The 26,062-nt window shown below is 36.7% G+C and overlaps 1 protein-coding gene across 7 annotated transcripts in view; it reads right to left on the reverse strand.

The window, feature by feature from the left end:
* Window positions 1-26,062, reverse strand: part of BBS9 (Bardet-Biedl syndrome 9) — a 261,788-nt gene that overhangs the window by 186,221 nt on the left and 49,505 nt on the right. For 6 of the 7 annotated variants that reach the window (XM_061464765.1, XM_061464761.1, XM_061464767.1 and 3 more), the window contains exons 13-19: window positions 25,064-25,166; window positions 24,002-24,106; window positions 21,958-21,972; window positions 18,390-18,530; window positions 16,291-16,386; window positions 11,468-11,640; window positions 10,543-10,695 (exon numbers count right to left, since the gene is read on the reverse strand). In XM_061464765.1, the coding sequence (XP_061320749.1) occupies window positions 10,543-10,695; window positions 11,468-11,640; window positions 16,291-16,386; window positions 18,390-18,530; window positions 21,958-21,972; window positions 24,002-24,106; window positions 25,064-25,166 (786 nt within the window). The remainder of the gene's footprint in view (window positions 1-10,542; window positions 10,696-11,467; window positions 11,641-16,290; window positions 16,387-18,389; window positions 18,531-21,957; window positions 21,973-24,001; window positions 24,107-25,063; window positions 25,167-26,062) is intronic. The other variant, XM_061464763.1, reaches the window with a different exon arrangement.

The raw sequence follows: 26,062 nt of genomic DNA on the forward strand, positions 1-26,062 counted from the left end.
ACTGTTTTCTTTAACACGACAAATCTATTTAGCTAGCAAATATTTAACCAATAGCTAGAAGTTGCTCTTTAAGTACTAAATAATGAGATGTAATTAAGGTAGCAAAGGCAAAAGGCTCCTAATTTAGGCATTTCTATGGTATAGTGTTTAAATTATAGGTTTTATACAAAGCGCATGGGCCAGTGCACAAGAAAAAAAATCCAATTTTAACGGAATGCAGAACAAATTAACATTTTAACATCATAATACTCCTCAATTGTGTAATGGGATTTTGCTAAGTGTCACAGAACAGAAAATAAAAGTAACACTCCAAGGTATGCTTGTTAACCTCTTCAAGCTAAATATATTACAAGCCTACTGACAGCAGTAAATAGACACATTGTAACATGAAAGACTCTGAATTCAAAGGCCTTTAATAGGTGTTGCCTTTTCTAAGAAGATTGGCCTGAAGAGTATAAACAATGAACAAGATAAAAATTATGTTATCCGTACCAAATACTTTCAAATTTCCTAAAGGGAAATGGAACAATTCCTTTAAAAATACCATTTAAAAAATCCAGTTCCTTTGATATAGAAGGATTTTTCTCCACCTCTCCTTCCCATGTTACAGGAATTTACCCTGGCAAGCACCCATACACGATGTTTTTCAGGTTGACTAAAAGGCTTTCTAGAAAAATCATGCTTACAACTGTTATGGTCAAAACCTGCCAGTGTCGTGGTTGTCCATACAACAAGGAACTCAGGTAAACACTTCCTTTTAAAATTACTAAATAATACCAAGTCTGTATCCACAAAAAACAGACAATATAAAAACAAGAAATTGGCAGCCACGACATTTTGCAAAACTCAAGGCAAGCAGAATAGGCAGAACATTCTACATAGTAAAAGCCTTAAAGTAACAGCTCTGTAGTTATGACACTCATCATTACTGTCTTCTTCCTTCCCAACTTTTGACCCCCTGAGTTCATTACACCAACTTTTCCTGCAACCACCTTTTTCCTTTGCATACTGGTTTGAATTTTCCACAACAGAATAATTAAACGGTTCACAATGTAGAAATACCTACTATGGAAGTTAGCAGTTAAGCACAACCGAAACATAAAACAGACCTCCTGAGATGCCAACTGGCAAGAAGAAATGGAGAAGAAAGTTCTTTCCCTTTTGTTTTCGTCAATTTACAGGCTTAACCAACAGTTTCACTCCAAAATAAACTGTATCTTTTATTTAAAAGATCTAAATTGGGAGACTGACCACACAAGTTGCATTTTTCCTGAGAGAGACAGTGGCTAGAGCAGCAGCTCTGAGCTGACTGCAGGGGCATACACACGAACAGTTATTTTAGTTGTGAAGTTTCTATGCTACTTTTTAAATTCTTTTTCTGTCTTTTTCCTTCAGGAATCCAAAGTCCACTACTCTACTACCTTTGGTAAGTAATACCAAATAGAATCCAAAGTCAGGTGATTAGGAATGTGCAACGAAGAAGTAAGCACTAGTAGATGTACTGATGACCCGAGGTCTATTCCCACCTCTGACACTGGTCTGTACAAGTCATTTCTAGCCAGCCCTCATCAGTGACTAAATTAAATGTCACTACATTAAATCTGTAAGAGTATCCAAGATCAACAGAACAGTGATTTACATGCTCACTCGCCATATGTTAAATGGAAATAATTGTGAGCAGTAATGTAAAATGATTTTAGATTAAGTTAGCAGACAAAAGGTACAGCAAAGATACAACAGTAACCAAACCAACTTCCACACCCAGCTCACACCAAGATCTGAAAGCATTTGACGGGCAAATAATATAGTGAACTTGACACACAAATATTTACATCCCAGATGCTTGTTTTGTTTGCTTGGTTGTTTTGCGGGAGAGAGGGAGGTCTTTTTGTTTTGGTTTGGTCTTAAATCAGTCTGGCATAAAATGCTATTAAATTACATGATTTATGTAGCTCTCCCCCTTATTTAGTTGTTGGTATAGTGAACATAAAAGTCAAGACAAACCCAAGCATTCCACTGAATCCAAGTATCAAAGTCTCCAGAACTCAGCATGAATCTGAAACCAACACATACTTGCCATCCAACCACAACACAAAATTATTATCTACTGTACATGAAAAAAAACCAGTATCACTTCTTGTGAGCTTACACCAGAACATGATCCAGTTCAACATTATTTCAGCCACCTGAAGGCACAGTATCCATGTACACACAGGTTAAACAAGTATAGTAGCCACCACAAGTATAAAAGCAAGCTTTTAAAATTACATCGGAAGCCACCAAAATGTCCTTAGTACTGCATGTAGAAATTAACCAAACCTGGTAATAATTTAATGTTCACTTATTTGATCACATCTGGACCACTCAAAATGAGCAATTTCACAAAGATCATGTATCCAAACTCGCAAATGAGCCACTGTATCTTCCACCATGTACACTCACTAGTTGTTCTCAACTGTATCGCTTTCACGCCTCAAATGCTTCTGTACTGCATACTTACACGGCTGATACAGAAAACTTTCTAAGGAGCATGAAATAATAGTGTCTTCCATTATGAAAACGGCATCAATTTTTCTTGGTTCAAGTGTTGATTACACTGCTGCAGAACACTTCCTCTCTTGCTTATGGAGTACCTTTCTCCCAGTGAAAGAACCTGTCAATAACTCACAGGTATCCGATATTTCAGATTATCAGATCTGACGTTTCCTTTCTTTGAGGAATTGCAACCAGGTCCATTTTCACTTCCTGTTTCTCTCCTTACCTCATGTCCATCTACTGATTTAGGAAGTTTAACTCTTTCTTTATAATTTATAATCTACAACATAGCTGTAATACAAAATAAGTATGAACATGACAACTTTTAAAGTAAACATGGTGTTCCAGTCTCTTGAAAGCGTAAATCCTGTTCCTTGCAATATTTTAACACTTGCAATGTGTGGAGCACTTCGATCGCTGGTGGTTTGTGGTCAGTGGCAAATTAAACTCATTATGTTCTATCCACTAAAAAACATGGAATGCCATTAAAGGTCCATTAACTCTTTGTTCAAGACCCTTAACTCCTTTCCTTGCTTATTAATTGGTTGATAAAAATCTCAGAAGTGATCATTAATGATTCAGTATTCTCTCTAGAGTCACACTTCAGACACACATGGCCTTAGGAACATTCTGGGAATGATTCATTACTTGATTAGTAAGGACTTTTACCTCAAAGCAAAACCATTAGGGTTTATCATGCATGACTCAAAGGCTATATATCACACCCTCTCCCATAATAGTCATTTTCGCCAGATAATGTCAGTGAGAACTACACCCATAGTATAAACTAGCTCTTTTTTGGCTTGAATAAATATGCTGTTCTTTGGAGGAGTTATATTTAACTTCTCTTATTTTACTGCTGTTTCTGCTAAATGTAGCTTTTTCATAGGCACTAAAAGCTTATTGGCTATTACATATAATTAAAATCTTCTATTTTACTGGCGTTCAAACAGTGTTATGTTTCTGTTTCCCGAAGACTTACTGAGTTTTAACAGTGGAATACTTACAGTGTCATCAAAGCCCCTTTTTTATTAGAAGATGTATTCCAAAAATGCCTGAAAGTAGTTAGCTGTGCTTGGGAAGCATATATTAGGATTGCTGGCACAACTCTTCTGTATTCTTGTCTGTGGTAGCAATTACTTGTTCCAGCGTGGGACTGTCTTCACTTACGACCAGCCAGTTTTTAGGACAAATAGGTATAATAGCTCATAAGGGAGAGAGTTAGATGCACATTAAAGCTGGAAATGGTGTGGCCATCACAGGAGAAAGAAGTTGGAAGTAAAATGTCCTTGTGGGTACAGATGTGGCACAAAGTCCTTCACTCGGGTCTGTTGGGCTGCATACAGTCTTGCCTGTCACATTTCCACAAAGGAGGGTTTCAGCTACACCCACTGTGTTATGACATACAGGCCTATCTCCTGAATGACTCCCCCTGAACCTGTGAACAGCCAACTCAGAACACCCACTGCTTCATTCAGGTCACCAAGGGACCAGAGGAATGGTTTTAGTTAATATTTTTTCCCCAAAACCACTCTGCATGCAGTTCCCACTTTAGAGCTGTTGCACCAGTGTGCCCTGTCCGAGGATTCCCCAAGCACTGAGTCAGTCCTCATGCGCAGGGGCAGATTGTTGTATAAAGGCAATGGCAGGAAGTGATTTATGTCACTCCTTGTGACATAAGTGTTCTTTGGCACTTCTTGTGACATTTGTTTCAGCGCTTCATGTGTTTTTGAAGGGGAAAAAATTAATATTCCTTTGTAGGATAGATCTTGTATTCTCAGCCTGACAGTTCAGCAGACCATATGAGGGCTTTCTATGGGGACTGAAAGAACCTGTGTGCACTACAAAACGGACAATTACTAGCACACAGTATTTGACACGTAAAATATTGCTTGACAAGGTTTCAACACTCTTGCTTGATCATAAACCATAATGGAAGAGAAACATCACAGGAGTGATCATTAGCACGAGAGTGAAAATTCCTCACAACTGTCCTGTTAAGTAAGATGTGCTCAAAGGGACTCTAAGTTTCTTTAAATTGAGTCCAAAATTCAGATTAATTACACATTCTGCTGAAACCTCAAGAAACAAATATTTAGTGCACTTCTCATGGCCTCCTAAATGATGTCCAAGAATACAACAGATTTGCTTTTTCTCCTTACATTTAACTTTGAAACTTTATTGTATCATAGCATTCTCTTTCTGGATGCTTTTCTAAAAAAACATTCAGTTAACTCTTTGACACGTGCTGAATGCTCTTTTTGTGTATTTTAGAAAATATTTGAACAGAGCTGCAAGACACATCCTCCATGCTTTAATCAGGTGTTGCTCTAAAATTCTTCTTTTCTGACTTTGTATAATTATTTTTCTCAAAGACTACCTTTAAATATTATTATTTGAATGTCTACTTTCAAATGGACCTTGTCATGGACTATGGCTATGTCACTCTGAAAACAACATGGGATTGAAGGGCTCCAAAAGGATCAATTGGGTTGCAAGACATGCTATCTATAAACAAAATGTAAGAGACCTAAATATCAATCCGGCTCTGTGGCACGAAACTGTGGGCCAGTCCTAAGTTTTAGCAGCTAACATTAATCCACAGCGCAATTGCTGAAATTCCATCTCAAAACCATAAGCTTAAATTAGGCTATGACAAAGAAACAGTTGTGTAATGAAGTTCATAAAGTAGAAGCACCTTTCTTCAAAACTGCCCTGTCAAAGAGAAAGGACAACTCCTGTGACATTACTCATTAAAAAGAGCCGGTGCATTCATTTAGAGATATACGACTTCCAAATCCTTCACCAAATTCCTATGTTTCTACTGAATGCTCAAGATCTCCAACTAACATCCAGAGCTGTGTGACGTGTCACATTAGTGACAGCTCAGATCACAGACCTCAGGGAAAACAACTACCCTTTAAAAAGCTCTCAGTCACGGACAACAAATTCCTGCACACTTTACTGCTACATAAGGAATTAAAATTGATGTCCTGATGGAATTGCTGTCTTTATTCTAAATGAGGAGTCATAGTTTATCTACCTGGAGGCAACTGTGTTTGGTGACCACTTCTAACAGCCTGACGGTGAAATGTTACACTTGCTTTCCAGCACTGCTAGCTATACGAACAAGATAGAGAATACAAGAGTGCTGAAGGGAGAACAAATGGAGGAAATTACCCTGAAAAATTATCTGTAGGAATGGTCCCTCTTCCTATTCCCTGTAAACAGTAACTTGTGAGCACCTCTTGAAATCTGAAACACAGAACACTTTTCCCCTTGTCTCAAGCAGAGTTTTTAAGTGAAAAATTCCTACGCACGTGAATTCCATTGAGCTGCAATTCATATGCAGAGCCCATAATAAGCAAGACCAAGCCCAGACAAGTTAAATACAAACCATATAATAAAGGCAGCAGAATGACCTGGACAAGATCTGAAAATGATGTTGAAAGCCACTTTGTTGCCTCTTACAGCCAAGTATTTCTGTGAGACAAGCTATTCAGTAATTACAGAAACGATCATGATAGGATAGCTGAATCAGGAGAAAATAAAGGGAATAAACTTGCAGCATCAATTAGTTCTAGCAGCCCTATTTAGAAAAGCATGTTAGTTTCTCTGACTAATGGCAAGACACTCTCAAACTTATAAGGTACCTTAAAGAAAGATAAAATGTATCACCAGTCAAAACCAAAGACCCACTGTTACAGAACATGTAGTTATTAAGACTAGATGTCTAAGGTTAGATAGCTCTGCTGGCCATTTATGCCAGACTTACTCTGTTGGTCCATTCCTAGCTTCTGTTGTTTCGGATGACAACACTAATTTTTTCAGTGACATGAAGATCCAGAAATCATTAAGTTCCTCTCTCAATGTGTTTTAATTAGCAGGCTGGGAGGGGAGAGACACTGTTGGTATTTCTACTGACTCAGGAACATCATCCATCTTGTCTGGTTAGATGGCTACTGCCAGTCAGCCCTAGCACACTGGCTTGAGAGTGCAGAGATAAGCAATTACAGGAGTGTTGCCGGGGCCATGGCTAGAACTTGTCAGTATTAGAAAGCACAAGCCCGTTAACGCCAAAGAAACTTCAGAATATGGGGGAACAGGTACTGTGCAATAGTGGCATCAAAGAAGAGGAAGGGAGCAATAGTTATGACAAACGATGGAAGTGTGGGGTTATAGAACACAGGTGTTTGCTTCATGATTTGTCTTAATTTTCCTACCTTTTATTGTAGTACAATGCAAGGCAGATGTAATTGCTTTGTCCTTAATTTTTTTTGTAAAATTGAACTGTTCCATCTTGTCCAAGATTCATGTTTTAAGTACTTAAAATTGGTTAAGCAACAACAGTTAGGGCCTGTCCTGGGTTCAGCAGTAGCAGTCATTTTTCTCCTTCTTGGTAGCTGATGTAGTGCAGTGTTTTGACTTTCAGCTCGGGAACACAGCTGATAGAGATGTTTTGGTTTGGCCAAGGACTTTGTGAGCCTCATGCTCTGCCAGGGGGGGAGGGGAAGCCAGGAGGAAGCAGAGACAGGACACCTGACCCAAACTGACCAAAGAGGTATTCCATACCACAGCACGTCGTGCCGAGGATGTAACTGGGAGTTAGCCGGAAGGGCTGGGAGACTGCAGGGTTGGAGGAGGTATCGGTCGGAGCTTGGTCGGGTTTGGGGGCCGAGTTATCGGTCAGCTGGTGCTGAGGTGTTGTATTCTGTTCCCTTGTTATTTCCTTTATCATTATTATCATTGGTGGTAGCAGTAGTGATTTGTGTTATACCTTAGTTACTAAACTGTTCTTATCTCAACCCGTGGGAGTTGCAGTCTTTTCAATTCTCCTCTCCATCCCTCCGAGAGCAGGGGGAGGGCAAGAAAGGGGGGGGGAAGTGAGCGAACGAGTTACCTGACTGGGTTTAAACCACGACAGTGCCCTAGAACTCCACCCCCCCCACCCCCATTTCAAACTCATCCTCAGAATCATAGAAACCTTCCTCCTTTTTCCCCAAAAGAAATGTACCTGCTGTAGTCTTCTGAACATGGTTACGGGGTTAAACACAGCTCACAACTAGACACAGACAGTATTGCTTTGATTCACTAGGATAAAATCCATGTGGGTTCAAATAAATTGAATTACCTGGGTTTTATGACACTTGTTAATTCCAGCTTGTACCTGGAAACCTAAATAATGTATGTCAAGAGTCAACGCATGAAAATTACCATTCTGGGGCAAGCACCTGCAGCTATTGCCAAACTATGATTTTTTTATTTACTTTAATAAGACAGAAAGCACATCATAGACATTAAAGATCATTAAATTATGCTTTCAAGCAATAACATGTCTCTAGTAAGTGAGCATTACACAAAGTACTTGCTGTTTACAGCAGCTACCATAAAATTCACTGCAATCTCATTTTGTATTTGAAGTCCTTTAAACTACAAAGCACCTATGCAATCTCAACTACTGTGCAATTGCTTTTAAAATCCTATAATTAAATTCCTTTCTTAGAACAGCAGCTAGCAGCATGTCCAATTGCACTGGTCATTTTTTAACCAGAGATGAAGAAATTAATCACGGGCATACAAATAGCATCTACTGCAAATCAGTTTTTCCATTATTTTTATAGCACCTTCATAGCACAAATCATTCCTAAATTTTGTGATAATAACATTTCCTTTTTCCAATCTGCAAGGTTACTAGGTATCAAAAAGCTTTTCTTTTCCTTCCAGAATGGAACACCTGATGCCACTATTTGTTAACTGCTGTTAAATCTCTCTCAAATCTATTTAGACCTAGAATATTACTTCAGAAAGAGAAATTATAGAAGAAAAGATTAAACAGGACTATAAAACCAAGCACAAGCTTTTCATCATGGCATACACTGATGCCTGCTTATATATTTCTTTGTTATTGTGAAGATGAAAAGCAAGGCTAAAGCTTACTTGCAATAAATCCATTAGTAATTGTGCTGTAGTACTAAATACATCCTGCCTTGTTGGCAATGTATTTTATTGTGGGATTTATAATATCTGTTTTATTACAAAGCCCTCTGGAACTTCTACATCGCTTATTCAGAGTTCAATACAAATTCCACTGAACCAAGTAAGTCACTTAACTCTAAGAGTATGGATCATTATTCTTCATTGGATGCATTCTGCATTAGGAAAATCATTGAACACAACCATGGGGCTCAAAACAGACAACTTTCCAAAAGGAAATACAACTTGTTTGAAGAATTATTCTGAAAAGCAGCATTCTCAAAAATAGAATCATATCAATTCCAATGTCAAAAAGGCTACATACTTTTTGGAGTGAGACTTTATGCTGTTCATATTTATCCGGCCTTATTATTCCTTTACTGAAAACACATGTACCAAATTTTGAATACCTCAACTATTTGCATTAGATATACTTATTCACATAAAGACAGAAGGTAAGACTGAATTAAAGACAACAAGGCAATTTCTAATATAGGAAATGCATCATTGAGCAATTTCATTTCAACCACATAGCGAAGAGACAATATTAAATCCTACCACAACTCTTGCTTTCAAACCAACATAGGCAGCAGTGGGGGTCTCTATGGTAATTACTGTTTTGCTACACTTTGGTTTTTACTAACAATAATGACAATTCTCTGTTGGAAGGAGATTCACAAAGGCGGACAACAAAGGAAATCTACCACGAAAAATGTGAGCTTGCCTAAAAGGAAGTTTTAACAAACATTGGGGAATGTATGCATTTGTTCTCCGGAAAGAAATCTTTTCCCTCATTCTCCTTTCAACCACACTAATTCTAATTAAAAAAGCTTACAACATTAATTATCAGGAAAAGCACCCACTTAATATGGGTTTCAAGGACCTCATAAAATAAGCTTCTGCAGAATCCATTTATTTCAACTACCTGATTTTTGTCATATTCTCAGAACTCATCTTTCAGTTCAACTGCATAAGAAAGATGTATAGCACATCAGTCACTTTTAAGTTGAAAGGCTACAGTTCTACATAGCAAAAGCAGACTTAAGAGACTCGCTTCTGTTTATCTTTAGGGCTTATTTAGTCATGCCATTTCCAAGTGTTAAAGAATCACCCATCCATCACAACAATACCTGTTTCTTGAAGTAAGCAGAAAAAACACACTTTCAAACTTAAAGCATCTCATAGTTAACTCATTCACAGTAAAGAATGAAACAAAGGCAAATTTCTTTTGACTCATGTATACCTGGAAAGGCAGTTTTCTTCAGTTTAGAGAAATATTTTCTTAGAGCAAACAATAAGGAAAAATATTTGTCCTTAACACCTTTGGGTTTTAATTGCAGAGATATACAACAGTGCATAAAGTTAAGTCTTTTTTCCAACAAGGAATCCAATTGTGACTCAATCTCTCTAACAAGGCATATTGGAAAGTAAAATCAGATCCTCCAACAGAAAATGCATAAAGTAGCTTCTTAGCAAAGGGGACGCATCATGACACGAGGGTTACTCTAAAGCAATGCAGAACTGAGACAAGGAAAGGAAGAAAAACTGTGTTATTCCTGGGTCCTTCCAGTATGGGGATGGTTTAGGAATGAATGCTATCGCATTCTGGAATGGTTAGAACATAAAATCCCTGTAAGGAAGGACATGGTCAGCCTCAGACAATTTTGTTGTGGATGTTACACTGGCCAAACCATTCCAACCAGTTTACAGTGTACCATAAAATATTTACATAAGCTATGAACTATAAAATACTTTCACATGAACTATAAAATATTTACACTATCAGCATCAGTTAGGAAAGAATGATGTGCTGTCAAGCTGGTGTGACCCAGGAGTAAAGATTTTGTGGTTGCAGATGAAATAAAACTATTGCAAATCATCTGGAAAGTTACAGGGAAAATTAGGTTAAACAAATTACTGCTTCCTGGTCTGCTGGATGGTAAATGTAACCAGGAAAGCATAGCTTATATGCTTTAAGCTGAGTTTTACCAACAACATAAAGAAAGGTTAGGCTCATAATCAAACTGTACTGACCTCTCTGAATGTTCCTTCTAGCAAGGTATCCAGATGTTGAAGTGGAGCAGGAGTTTTGTCTTTGAATCGTGTCAGCAATCGCCGCTCAATAGCTCGAAACTGTGCAGCCCTTTGAGATAACAGCTCCTGAAGTTTTTCCTCATTCAAACGTAGCTGCAATTTAAGGGTTTTCAGGAATTCAGGTTAAGGGTCATATATGTTTTGTATGCACATTCCAAATGAAATGGAAAAACTGCAGTAAAATTTTTGGGAGAGTGTGCATTATGCAAATATAATGTCATTTATACCAGTTTCATATTTTACACTTCTCATAAGCTTATTAACATTTTCAAGAACTATCTTTTGCCACTGAAATCAAAGCTAATTGTCAACAGTCACAATAATCTGTGAAAACGCCTAAGTATGTCATCAAGAAGCCTAATAACAAGAGTGAACTTTCACCACCAGTATCTCAAGGCTTATTCTCAGTTTGGTATGCCATTTATGACACATACACACAGTGTACTGCATTCTATATTCATCACAGCAGAAAAGTAGATTGTTATTCCCTTAAGCATGAATAGAAGTACTAAATTCTGCCCTGTTTGAATAACTTTTTCTGCAGTGAAACCCTTTTTCCTTTTACATAGACTGATCAGCTATAGCAACAAACTTTCTTGAAGTGTTGTCCTGGGTTCAGCAGTAGCAGTCTTTTTTTCTCCTTCTTAATAGCTGAACTTAGATCAACACTGGATATCTAATGCCCAGATAACAATTCTTATTTTATCTTTTTATCACCTTACTACTCTTTTTTTCCAGCACTTAGATACAACTTCCTATTTCCTGAAAGCCAAATGCCCGTGATAACTATAGTCCTAATCTAATCAACCATAGTACTAACACATGAACAATTTTTAAATGAGCAGAACATCAATTATTCACATACCTCAAAATGTCTATCAATTAGTTCAAAATATTCTTGCAGGGGAACAGAACCAGAAAATGTACATGTGAAATCTTTGCAGTTTTGCTTCTTGAAATGTTCTTCAAGTCGAAGCCTCAGCTCTTTTGTTATCAGCCAAAGGTCTTCCAACTGATCACTCTGGATCCTATATCGTTCTTTGAAAACAAGAACAAATACAGGACTAATAAACACACATTTAAACCACATACATTCACTATACAACACAGTTTAGCTAACACACAAATGGAACTTGTTAACTGCATCCTAAGTCTGTATGAGATTTTCCAACGAGATATATGTTCATTAGTGTTAAAAAATACTTGTATTCTGCGGATGTTAGCCTCAAATACTAGCTCTTTTGTTTTAACTTTAAAAGCAGTTTCCTAGCACAAAATAGAAGTGTTTACTGCTTCAGGACTACTTACTTTTCAGTATGGGCCTGCTCCTTAAGAACAAAAAGCTCTGAAGAACTACCATAATAAGGAAACAAGATAATTACTGGATGATATTAAGTCATCACAACAGGCTGTCCACAATTCTCTGCCATAATATAACTTAGGGAGCTGTTTTGAGGGTTGGAGGCAGAACCAGGGTCAATTCACTTTAAAACATGACAGAAACAAGGCATCCTAAGCACCTGGCAACAGTGCGAACAAACCAACTCCAATCTACCTAAAATCCTGAATATCTTTTGGAAATGGTTATTGAGTTCTTCGATAATACAGCCAATATAATTTTAATTATATCACCACTTCCTATTCTAGGATATGTTTTAGTAGGAAAAGTATTACTCTAACTAGTCACAGACAACAACATTCATCTTTAATAGAGCTATGCTTCAATCTAGATACAGCTAATGTTAGCAGGTGATTTCTATCCATTTACACAGTATGGCTTTGTAAAAGTGCTGTAGTGTACAAATGAAAGTGTTAAACTGAAGTGAAAATACAAATCCTGTTTGTGCCAGTGTTATCTGTCCCAACAAATTCACTTATCTCACCACATTTTAGTAAATTGCAAATTATCAAGCTAGTGGGTAAGATTTTATTTCTGTTGTTTCTTGTTCCCATTCATATAATAACGCATATATAGTATATAATGTATATAATGATTTCCAGGAAATCGGAATTAATTAAATATGGAGACAAAAACATTGTGGAATACCACAGCAGCATTTTTTATCCAGATAAACACTTTCAAACAACAGTTCCTTATTTCATTTCATTACACATCTACCAATACTTTATGCGAAAGGATAGACAAACGTAGCTATGAGGGAAAAGAGCTGCTGGGACTTGATACAAACAAGTTCTTTTTTTTGCCCTTGTTAACAAGGTTCACAGTAAATCAAATTAACCAGAATTCTTTAGAGCTTGAATGTACTTATTTGAAATTTTCTCAACATTAGTAATTCAAGATTGTTTGACATTACCACTGGCATCATTCCCAGGATACTTATTTCACTGAACAAAGAATGACAAATTCTGTTTACAGTGTAACAGGAAAGAAGCAAGTTTTATTTAAAAACATGCCTGTTAAAGAAAAGAACACCATCTGCTCCAGATAACATCCAACCTAATGTCCATTTTTTAAACACTCACAAGGTAACGGCTGGACTGAGCCGAGTATCACCACACTTTGCCTTAAGTGATTTTTTCCTTGAGGGAAATTAGCTCAGATGTTTTCAGGCCAAATCAACAGTCATTATATTTATAATTGACATATCTAATACATTAATGTTTTAAAATGGATAAAATTAATTTCCTCCAAAATGCATATTTGATTTCCATACATTGTTTGTTGGTCAATACAAACACAATCTAATTTTATCATGGCCTAAGAGCATTGCAGCTATTTGCTTTACACAATCTTCCAGCTCTCAAAAACAGACAAATTAGATTTAGAAACTGTATGAAACAGAATCTTTAATTGTAGGTGCTTTAAACAGAAATGCAATGAAAAAAAAAAACCACTAAAAAAACCTGTGCTTCTGCTCATCCTGTGCTTTTATAGCAGCTCACCAATTTGTGTTTGCTTTTGTTAAAGTAAGCTCTGTTACAGAAAACTACAACAGATTGTCAGAAAATACTCAAACAGAAAAGCAGGAGACTGAGAAGCATCAATAGGCTAAATAGGTTACAAAGGCTTTTAACACTACAGCTGATCCATCCAACTAGCACAACCTGCATTAAGAGTAGTTGCCCTGCAAGCATGTTATCTGAAAGAAATAGGGAAGATTCAGTTCACCTCTCAGCCAGGAAACCCACATTAGCAGCCGCAATTAGCAGTCAAGCCTCTTTTACACTTCCATTAAAAAACAGTTATAAAACACTCCAGAGAAGAAACAAACAAACTTAAAACCTTAAAATCTACATGAGGCAAGATATTTTCTGTATCTGTGTACTAACTGTCAAAATAAACTTCAGGCTGGGTCCTTTGCAGCAGTGCTTTTGACAGGCTGAAGTAACATCTTCAATTACTACCATGTTCAAACTGAATTAGCTAATACAAGTAAAAACAAATGTGAACACAGATACCATTCATGTTTGCAGCCTTAACAGGGAAACCCAAATGAACCTGGAGACTTTCATTCCTACAAGCAGTTCTTCCAATTCAGAACTTAAAGTCCAGTTGATAAGGATCCAAGATAAATTTCTTCCACGGTAAATCAGAAATAAGGATTGATCAGTCCCAATGGACTTTTTTACTTTTCTGAAACACCATTACTTCTAGCCTATTTATCTGCATGTACAGTTTTCTTTTTGAAGACTATTTTGACAATGATAATGTTGCATAAGCACTTTTACAAAGTATAAACTAAGTGCTAAATTAATATGTAATAAACTAATGTAAATAATATGCAATTTTGTCTGCATTCATTAGCTCCAGGGAAGAGCTGTCTACTCAAGCACAATCATTTTAGTATCATGAAATTCTACAAATGTTTTTTTATTATGGAGAGTCTCTGCTCATAAACATATTCTGAATTATGTTTCAGTATCAGACCTTTTACAATTTATTTGTTTTAAATAAGTTTTACTTGAGTAGTATTTCAAATAAGCAAATCCTCCTCAGAAATTCTGTAACCAACCCAATCCATGAATGAATGCTGGAAACATAGAAGGTGGCACCAAACAACTCATTTGTTTTCTAAATTCAGGATTCCCAGACACAAGAAATGAGTAGTCACGCTAAGAGAAACAGATATTTTGAATCTTCTTTGTCAACTGAACTTCACAAGTAAAGCAGTGTGGGAAAGTTTATAGTAGGACTGCAAGCGTCATTCCGACCTAGTGAATAAACAAACCTGAGAGGAAAAGATTGAGGGTTTGGGGTAGGGGAATTAAGTTATAGCCTCACTAGAAGCTAAAATGCATTAATTACATGGACACAAATTTGTTCCTTACACAGTATCGGATTTAGCAATTATGCAAAATAAATTTCAAATCAAAGGATTTAAACTGCAATGCAGGAAAAAGGCAGTTGTTATAAATCCTTTACATCCTTTCATTTTCAGAAACTATCACTGCACGTCCAGTTAGTTAAAACAGTTTAAGTCATACTATTTAAACAAATATTAAAAACAAACTAACCATAAACCAGCATGCAAGTAATGCATACACAAACCAGTGCAAATGGATTCGAACTTCAGAAATGTGAAGTGATTCTTGGTACCAAGACAGTTACTCTCCAAATGGTTTCTGGCTTTCCCACATTTGATTACATTAGAAGAGGTATTAAATATTATCCTGGAGCTCACAGCTGATACCACCAATGTCTGCATAACCCATCATGAATACCAATTTTTGAAAACCAAGAGGCAGATTATTTTTGCATCAAAAGAATTTTACAACAAACAACTAGATTCTGCTTTCTCCCTCAAAACTGCTTTCATTAAGCATTCACACACTGCGCCATTTGAACTCCCTGCCACACACAATAGGTATTATAGCTTTTCAATTTGTTACTCTGCCGTATTAAATGAAGACCTTGTGCTCTGCTGGCATGGAAATTGCTAAACACAACTGGAGTGATTTGGTTCCAACGCATATGCCAAGAAAGAGTTTAGCGAGTTGAGTAGTTGTACAAGGCAAGGCCATAACTCTCCAAAATGAAGAGAATCAAACTTTTTTAAATAGCACAAATTCAAAGTGGTTGTAACATGACCACTGAAATATACAAGAGACGCTGGACCAGGTAACACCATATCTACATGCATCTTCATACATTCTGTCAACATAATAGGACAGATATAAAATCCATAATCCTATGCTTACAAAGATATACAAGCATCTAGAGACAGGCATTTACTTAGACGCAGAAAAGCAAGTAAGCCGGGTCTGATGTCTAATTAAAGTAAAGGATTTCTGAACATCAGGGGAAAGTTAGAAACCTGCTTTTTAATCCCTTTTAGAAATCCCAGTAGATGCCTACTCCCAAACACAGATGTTGAAATATCTTTGAGGAAAAGAGGGGTTTTTCATTATTACAATGATAGTATTAACTCATGAATAAAAACCTTACTAAAAACTTGATGAGAATTCAGCTTCTTCAGGGAACTGGCACTGTAGTGTACTATATCTTGAGTAGGATTTTTTTGTTTGTTGTAAAATGTTGTGCCTTTCCTAGTAACATCATTGGATACCAGAGAGGGGTTGAGAATTAGTCAGCTAACAGTTTGAAAGTCCTGTGTTAATTCTCACACAGTTATTATCCTGCTTTGTATGATTCACATCCTCATTTTATATATACATATATTAACTAATAATCAGGCTTCCTTTAACACGAATTTTTATAGCACTTACGTGATGTTTTTGAAGCAAGAAGAGTAGCTTTTGAACCACTTAAAAACTGAAATCCCAGAACATTTGCCTGGTCATCCTCAGATGGATCAACAAAGTCTGAAAGAGAAAGTTGAACAGAGTTTTCTATAATCCGATGCTGGGATTCAACAAAGCTCAAGCCACAGACAGGACCACATCAGCCTTTGCACAAGCAATTTAGAAAAGGCAATATGAGACTGATCCCCTTCTTAGGGCTCAGAAGACGAGCAATGGTGTTTTGGTATACCCTCCCTTCATTCACATGTGGAAGCTGAGCCACACACTGCTATTTCTTCCCTAGCACCTCTCCTCCCAACCTTCCCCTAAAAAGGCAAACAGGAAGCAGAAGAGATACAACTTTTATTGTGCACACCAAGAATCCAAAGCTCCTTCACCGATCACATTAGTATGGCTTTGTTCAGTTCTCTCCCCCCCACACTCCCTAAAGCACTAAAAATGGGATGAACAGAAATCAGAAGATTTTAATACCTTCTTTTCAAGCACATCAGGCCTATGCTTTCTGCTGTATTTTCAACAGCGCATCCCTAGGTTAAAAATACAGTACTGTATTTTGAAAGCATTATTGCTTGGCCATAATGGAAGCCTACGATCAAAACCCCAAAATGCAGACATTTGAAAAAAAGGTTTCTCTGTTTCAATTAAGTGTTCCATAGCACACCCTTTAAGAAAAAAAAAAAGAAAAAGGTATATTTACTCTCAAAGTGAGGAAAAACAGGTTACCAAAAAAACCTACCCTACCATGCCTAATCCACTGCTCAGACAAATGCATTTCAAAAAGAGATGCAGCTCCACCTTAAAAATACCATATTAAAGTTGTTGGCCCATACAGCTCTCAGCAAACTGTTCCAGAACCTTAGTCCTCTGAAGTTCAGAAACTTAATAACTGCCAGACTTAACTTATTCAAAATCTCTTTATAAGCCCTTGTTCCAGTTTCAGCTGTAGCAGTTACTGCTCTCTTTCCTAGTAGCTGGTGCAGTGCTGTGTTTTTGGCTTTAGTCTGAGAACAATGCTGATAACACACCACTGGTCTAGTTGTTGCTACGTAGCGCTTAACCCTGATATGGTCAGGCTGGGTACCGGTCAGCAGGTGGTGAGCAATTGTATTGTGCATCACTTGGGTTTATTGTTCTTTTTCCTTTGCCTCTTTTAGTTTTAGATTCTTTCCCCTTGCTTTTTCCCTTATTATTATTAGTAGTAGTTTTATATTCAACTTTAGTTATTGGACTGTTCTTATCCCAACCCGTGGGGTTTACATTCTTTTAATTCTCCCCATCCCACCCAGATGAGGGGGTGAGCAAACGGCTGCGTGGTGCTGAGTTACCAGCTGGGCTTAAACCACAAAAGCCCTGTTTATTCATTTCTTCTGGTGCTAATATGATCATCTAGATGCATGATACAGCCACAAAATATTTACTGAAGTCAACTGTATTCCCTTTTTTTGCCTGTGTTTTATTAAGCTAAATGAGTCACTTTTCTTATTCTCAAATCTCTAGATAACACTCATGGCTTTTTTTTATTACACGTGCCAATGCATAGTAATATGATAGTTTCCTGCATGGAAACATTTTGTCTAATGCATCCTCAGCTCTTATTTGCTTGCTTATGATTGTACCAGATTGTACTACAAGAGTATTTCTGTGGTAACTTCCACCTCCTGTATCTCTTCCAAATTATGAGCTCGTAATTACAGCAGAAATTATTTTCAGAACATTACACTTTAAAGTACTCAATTTTATTATTTTCCAGTCCTAAATGGCACCTAATTACTCCTTCATACTATTTTAATACTCTCTTAAGTAGAAAAAGTAGCTCAGGTTTGTGTATTAGAAGATATCGTTAAGTACACGTTATCTTTCCAGTCCAAGAAAACTATTACAAAAAAAAAAAAGTCAGCTCCAGACAGCTGTATCAAGAACTACACTCCATTATTTCTTTCAAAATACAGTGTTTCAATATTCTAACATTAATTTTGTTAATTACCTCATTACTTTGCACAGACGAACAATTCCTGTTGGAGGTCCCAACATATTTTCTATTACAGACATAATTTAAAACCTACCTGGAAAAATGGTGAGAAAACTGATGGGAGGTTTATTGGTATCAATAGTTATCTTGTGGTTTGCTGCTTTTGATGGCTGAGCTGGAAAGCAAATTAATCGTAAAGGCAGACTGAATTTACACTGCGCAGCTTTCAGTATTCCTAAAATGAAAGAACACAGATTCATCTTCCATATCCATATTCTGAATACAAGACACTTCATATTTCTACCCTTGGAGAGGTGTAACAAGATATATTTAACATGATTAAGGATACATTAAAACAAAAACTATGCAAAAATCTCAAATTTTGTTTTATTTTCCATCTAAAAATACCTGTAAATTTGAATACTTCTGATTACATTTTCAAGTGAACACTTTCAACTAAATGGGAAAACAAGAGTTATTAAATACACTGTATATGTGTATTTATACCAATTAATATGCAATGAAGATCAACATTTTAATGCTCTAGACAAACTATTCTACTTTAACATAGACCACAGCTGTGTGGTTACTCCTGGTACTTCAAACAGCAAACTGAAGCATTTATGTTTTCACTAGGAGTACCACAAACTAGATCCTTTTTAAGAACAAAGTTACTCTTTTACACACCTAAATAAATCTATGCTACCTTCATAGCATCTGTCAGAGGTTTGTGGCTTAGCAAAAATGTATCTCAGGCATTGATACCCAAAGGTATATTAAATTCTGCTTTTTAGCTTACTGCATCATAATGAAACAGAACTGTACAACAAACAGGCAATTGCCTTTGATGCTTAGGATCTAGTATCATATGCCAATTAAATCAGAATGGTGCAAGAGAAAAGAGGATGTTTGTGATATGTGAAAGGTAGAAGTGAAAGGCAGAAGTGCTACTTGCTATGAAATACGGAGTTCTTACAACCAGATTATGGGTTTTTTGAGGAGGATTTTTTGATGAAGGAGCTAACAGGGAAACCTTGTTTTGTTCAGGTACAGACACCACTATCAGCAGAAATACCTGTCATGCTGAGATCAGTACTAACATTATCTCACCTCAATCTCTCACCATTCTCTCATTTTTTCCCAAATAACTCACAAAAGGCAAACATGAACCCAACACTTATCTCAGCAGAATTTAACATAGCACATTTTTAGAGAGTATAAAGTTACTGTCATAGATTATGTAGAGGCAGAAAAGTCACAAAACTGAACAGCTACACAAGTTATCAGTCCTGTCAGCTTAGCAGGTTAATGTAAAAATAGAGTTCAACCACTTAGCAGTCATCCAAGCAACCCTTTTTGCTCACAATTTTGTTTGCTGCTTCACATAGCCCTTGCAATGAAAAATTCTTTCTAAGACTCATCTTGGGACAAATTCTACACCACCACTCAGATTCAACCCTTTAGGTTGTTGGTTCAGTAGCTCTTTTGGCTGGCTGATAATGCCTCCAAGTAAGTGTTCTGCATCAGCTTGTAGAAAGTAAAATCAGTGTGAAACAAGCAGAAAGCTTAAGACAGATCTTCGAAACTAGGATATCCCTGGGTTCCAAGGAAAATTCCTGAAAAATACTTGACAATAAATCCATGACCCTTCAGAATTATTCACTCAATTTTATCTTCATCATCTGAAGGGAAAAATCAAGATCTTTTCTTGATGACAACATAACACAAACATCTTACTACTGAACTTAGATATAGAGGTTTATCAACAGGAAAAAAAAAAACAGTGACAAAACTAGCCAAAAAGATGTTTTCTTCTTGTTTCAAACCAGCTTTTCCTAGTCGGCTCTCAGTCTGCCTCACCAGAAACAGTGTTTCAGTATTTCAGACAAAGGTCAAATCAAAACTAAATCAAATAGTATCCGGCTTCAGAAGGGACTGGAGAGATTTCTAGTTAATGAGTCCAAAACAGCTATATATAAGAAAACCAAATCAAAAAGCACCAATAAAATTTATCATTACAGTGAAAAACTCTTGCTGGGAAAGGCTTTCAGAGTATTTTAGCATTTTAAATGGTAGTAAAGAAACACAAAGCAGTAGCCAAGTGTGGGAGCCAGAACTTCCTCAATCCTTTGGCGTTATGTCTAGCAATACATCCCACTTCATCTCAAGTTGTGATACATTGCATGATACATAATTTTAGCACTGTAATAAAGAAAGAATGTGGAAAGAATCAGATTAACTTAAAATCTGAAATACAACAGAAATTTTGTAACATTACCTCATAAATTGCTATGATTTAAAGGCATACTATGCACTTACCTGATAAAAGCAATAAAAGTTCCATGCGGTATAGTTACAATTCACTTACAAATTACTCATGCATTCTTCTTATTTATATTTGAAACATAACATTGATGTACATGATAAAAAACGTTAAAGCTGAGATCTTTAATTTAGGATGTTGAATATTCGGAGAATTTATGTTTTTCCTGATATTGATGACCCTCCATTTACCTAGTCCAGTGCACCTCAGAGTAACTCAAATAAATGCCCCAGATGATTCTACTAAGTTTACTAAGCTCCACAACATTCTCTTCAGCATCAGGTGTTTATCTTGAGTAGAAATTTCTTAAAACAAAATCCAAATCTTTTTTTAGAATGCTACACTTTCAAAAGACATAAATCTATTTTAAGACAGTTTATTTATATATTTACTCTATTTTTTACTAATTTTTAAAGTTACTTTATATAGCAGAAATCTTCCCACAAAGTGATGGCTATTCTTGCCAAGAGTGGTATTTTACGGAGATGGTTCAAGTATCTATTTCTCGTACACCACCTCAAAGTCACCTGGAACATCCAGAAAACAGAAAAGGGTGCCAGTAACACAGTTACCTAATTTTCCACTTAGTATGCTTGCAAAAGCACAAGTTAGTGAAGTAACTCCTACAAGGCTGTATCTTTTCAACACATGTACACAACTACATTGCAAACTACCCTTCTTTCTAGTCTACCAATGCAAAAGCTTTAGTCCTTTTGTTAGTTTTGTCTTTTAACTGCACCTTTTGTCAATACCCTATCTATTACAACCACAGCTAAGTTTTGTATTGCTGGTATTCTTGGTTAGAAAGCGGCCTTTTAGCCTTGAATAACATGTTTCCAACAGGAATTGGAATGAAAAGATGTTAAGTGACACCACTCTCAGAGCTATTCAGGCCAAACAGCCTAACATTAGCTACAAATCCTTAATAGCCATTTCAGTTGCACAAAAAAAAGCTACAGTTTACCTGCTTAAGCTCTTGCTGCAACTTGAAAAAAATAGCTCAAAATATCCTAAGGCAAGAACATACAACTGTGTTTTCTGTTTCCAATCTCAACACACACAACACTTAATACTTTGCAAAAGTCTCATGTTATATACGAGGAAATGCATTATACTTCAAGAAATGTCTTCGCTTCTTTATTCTCTCCATGGCTTATGTCTAATCCTCATTTATTTTCAATTCTCTCAAATATTCACACCTTCATAGCATCAAACCAAGGATAATGAGAACTTACAGAAATAACAGGCAAAATAACAGCTCCCTTCCAAATCTGCTTTATCCAGCATGTGCTGTCACTCATGAAACCATTCAAACTTTGCATTTTCTCCATTCACTCACCTTCAGGAAAGAGCTCTACAGTATAACCAGCAACGGGACAAAAGAGAAGATCAAAAAAAAGAATATGTAAGATGCTACTCAAATAAGGAAAACAGCAAGTGTAGTAACAGTTTTTCAAGAACTTTAGAGACATTTGTTAACTAAACAATATATAAAGACATAATCCTAGCCAAAAAGTAGGCATGAGACCACATTCATCAATAGTGTAATCTCATCCAACTGACTGACTCATTAATCTTCAGCTATATAAATCCCACATAGATACACTGAAGACTGATTGGGCCACAAATATGGATAACTTAAAAACAAAAGAGGACAAAGTCTCTATTAGGATAAAATTAAGTCACAAAGGCACTTCATTTTTGATAATGTATGACACTGAGGGATTTGATTGCCTTGCACATGTAACACTAGCAATAGCATGCAGCTTAATAATTTAAATTTATAACCAAAAATCTAGCAATATTTTAATCATGCTCCTTTATTTAGAAGTCTTACAAATTCTACCATTCAAGGGAAACTTTTAAGATCTCTTCTACAAATCCCCAATTCTGTTAGATTTCACGTATTCTGGAGACTTTTTTAATTGCATATAAACAATCAGACATACTTAAGATACAAGATTTCTTAGCTTCCTTAACCAAATGGCATGCAAAATCCAACCTACTATCTAAAATATAAGTCTAACTAGTATCACCTGAAAGAAATAACACATTCATTTGCTTGTGAGAAATACCCTTAAAGTCTGATACTCCAGTTATGCAAAGCAAAATCACAGAAGCCAGACCAGCAAAACAAAAAGCAAGATTTCAAAGCCAGACAATCCAAGATACTCAGAAGTATGCTAGCTATACAGCTGTAGCACAAAACCTGTCTAAAGCCACATCACCAAGTTGGACACTTGTGAAGGTACAGCATCTTCACAAGGAATAAGTCAGAGTGACAATAGAGAGGGACTGAAGTTGTACAAGCTGGGCGCACAGGCTCCTCAGAATAAGGGAGGAGCATCCTTTTCCCTCCCTCCCTCTGCACCCATCTGCAAGAGGGTAAGATCAAGTTCTTTAAAAACATGAGTTTCAGTTTTGTCAGTCATCACACAGCCTAGACTATCATCATAAACACAGTGTTTCAGTGAGAAGTGAAGTAAATGCTTAAATAAAAGCATCAATGTGGGATAAGGTACTCAAGACCATCACCCTTCACAGAAGCCCTAACTCCACATGCATTTCTTTGCTGCCAGTCTACTCCATGTCACCCTTCCTATTGTGCTGGCACAGCTCCCTGGCTCTGCAGAGTGGACCAAATCAGCAAATCTGGCTGAGAACTGTTGACTGTGTGAGCACAAGGGAGGAGGAAGTGCAGGAACAAAGCCAAACAGCTGAGATGTGAAGAACAGGCAGCTTAAACTGATGTATGCTGCATTTAACTTAAAGAAGTCTTGCCTAAATACTGTTTCTCAGTAGGCTGACACATTGACAAGGCTGCGTGCAGAAAACCAAGCTAATCCATCTTCAGTTACAGAAAGCAGGGTAATTTTACATATGCTATCACTGGGGTCATTATGGCATTGTAAATCAGAATAATTTAGTTTATTTGTTTAGAATGAGTATGTTCAACTATTCAGAAGGGAAGTGAGGCATAATCACCCCGATGCTTATTCAAATCTTTTTCTTGGGGAGGTAGTTACTGTCACATTTGTTGGCAGCCCAGAAATATGAGGAGTTATAAAAATGTAATTAACTCCTCACTCCAAGAGTCGGTCCCTTAAAGGGCAGAACAGGAGCAAATTGGTAGGACAGGCTGGGAAAGTTCATAGAGCTGCTTCCTAAGCCACAAAAGCATATGATTTTACATCTGTAAGAACAGCTACATAACTAAAAGATACTACATAAAATATTAGCTAAAACTGAAGACTAGACTCTGATACACATTATTTCTTTAACTACTAGTGCCTTCAAGATATTTCAAAAGAACATTTATGAGAAATACATAAAAATAAAGACCTCAAAAAAGGCAAATCAAGTTGAAATCTCCAGTGACTTACCTGTCGGTGTACTGTATGAAAGCACACAATTTCCTTCAAGTTCTGATGGAGAAAAATTCCTCTTCAAAAAGACAGACACAATCACAGTTTCAGATGAATCTGGTTCTAAAAACAACACAAAATTATATCAAGTAATAGGAGAATCCAAACAAAAGCAATGTATTTTCTAGCACTTTGGGAAATATTCTACTAAATTATGTCAATTGTTTCCATCAGTTCACCTTTATCAAAACATTGGGCATGTTCTGCGTTTTTTAAAATCTGTAATTTGTAAAAGGCAGACTAGTCTCTCCAACATATAACTATCCTGAAGTATAACCAATAAAACAAGTCAATACCCTGAAAAGAGAGCATATCAAAACAAATGCAGTTTTATATTGTGGTTTTAATAGTTCACAAAGCCATCAGCCCTTTGCCCCTGTCACATGCTGAGAAAACATAATAACTGTCCTTTCAGATGAGCAGCAGTCAGTAAAGCCCTGTTTCAAGAGTGACCAAGGTAGCACATTTCAGAGCAGAAATGGTCTGCTGTCCTAGCTGAGGTAGCAGGACATACTTCTCAGGTCTTCAGCTCCACTTAATCAACAAGGCAATCCCACCTACAGCCTTATCAACAGAGCTGGGAAAAGACCAGAAATCACCAAACAGCTGATGCTAAATTGGAAGCATATGCTAGACTGTCCTCAAGAGTAAACAAGCTTTCTGCCCTGCTTTCAGCTCAACAGTGCCATTTGTACATAGAGAGAATTGCCAGCAAAACAAAACGCCCCAGCAAAAGTACCACTGATTTTTATGCATTATTTCCTCCATCATAAAGCTACCTCTCCTCACCTGCCATGCATCGTGCCACAGTCAAGGAAGCAACTGCATTCCTTTCAACTTTGTCATCTCCACCAAGCAGTATCTAGAAGCTGCAGAGTGCAGGCAAGGCAAATTTGTAATTGCTTTAACTGCCACATATCTGCAACAGTACACTGGCGATGGAGGCTGGACTATACCTTTCAAACATCATCAGACAATGTAATATGATGCAATATCTGTAATGGTCCTAGAATAATTTACCTAAATCATCAAAGACGAACTGCTCACAGGTCACTGCTAATGGAGCTTGTACACACACTTCCAGGTTTGGCTTTTTCGCAGTCACTCTGCTCTGTATCGTTATCTAAATCAAGTGACATACAGAAGTATTTAAAGGAAGCATCAATTTCATCTCTGTATAGCAGAAAACAACCATAACCAGCAAAAAAGTATGAAAACCCAGCAAAGAACAATTTAGCAACGTTAAAGAACTTCAAATTTCAAGACCAGTATTTTCCTTTTACAATTCCTTCTTTCTTAGAGCCAACAATGCTACACAATAACTTGAAAGACTACAAAAACCTGAGGGGATTTCTCATGTTCTTTGTAACGCTAACCCAAAACAAACTGATGCTAAAGTGTTTATTAAAATGTTAAGATTTTAAAAGTGCCATGTGCATTTGTTCCAATGTAAATAAAAATAACATGTTGCCTCTTTTAGGTGACTACAGTAAAAAAGACCAAAAAGAATAAAAACAAAGCTAATCAAAGAAATTACTTCCTTTAAGTGCAAAGAGAAATACAATTTCCTGAATAATTTTGGAGTCAAGTTCTATTTGATGTTCTACTGAAAACAAATTCACATATTCTATATACAGGATACCCAGCACAACTACGACTCTCGATTATGAGAGCTGACCTAACCATAAATCTGGAGTGGCTCTGGGTGCTTCTACTGAGGGCAGTTATTTCTTTGCAAAACCAACAGATACCAAAAGAATGTCCTTAACTCAGATCTAAAACAAGTGTAACTGTGACCGAGATCTGAATGTGGTCTGCATGTACACAGACCCCATCTGCTATCTATCATCATCTGTTTTGTACTGATGGTCTAATAAGGAGTTCTCTGCAGCTAGGTTAAGTTTAGGAAAATACTATTAGCTATAAAACCACTCAAGTGTTAGGAAGTTTGACTAATAGGATCAAAATCAACATTTATTTTGGTTTAAAAATGCATTTGGGCTGCAACAGGCCTTCAGA

This window comes from Pezoporus flaviventris, unplaced genomic scaffold (assembly GCF_033815535.1).
Source record: "Pezoporus flaviventris isolate CSIRO_AGI_PZ_B2104156 unplaced genomic scaffold, CSIRO_AGI_Pfla_v1 ptg000037l, whole genome shotgun sequence".
NCBI lineage: Eukaryota > Metazoa > Chordata > Aves > Psittaciformes > Psittacidae > Pezoporus > Pezoporus flaviventris.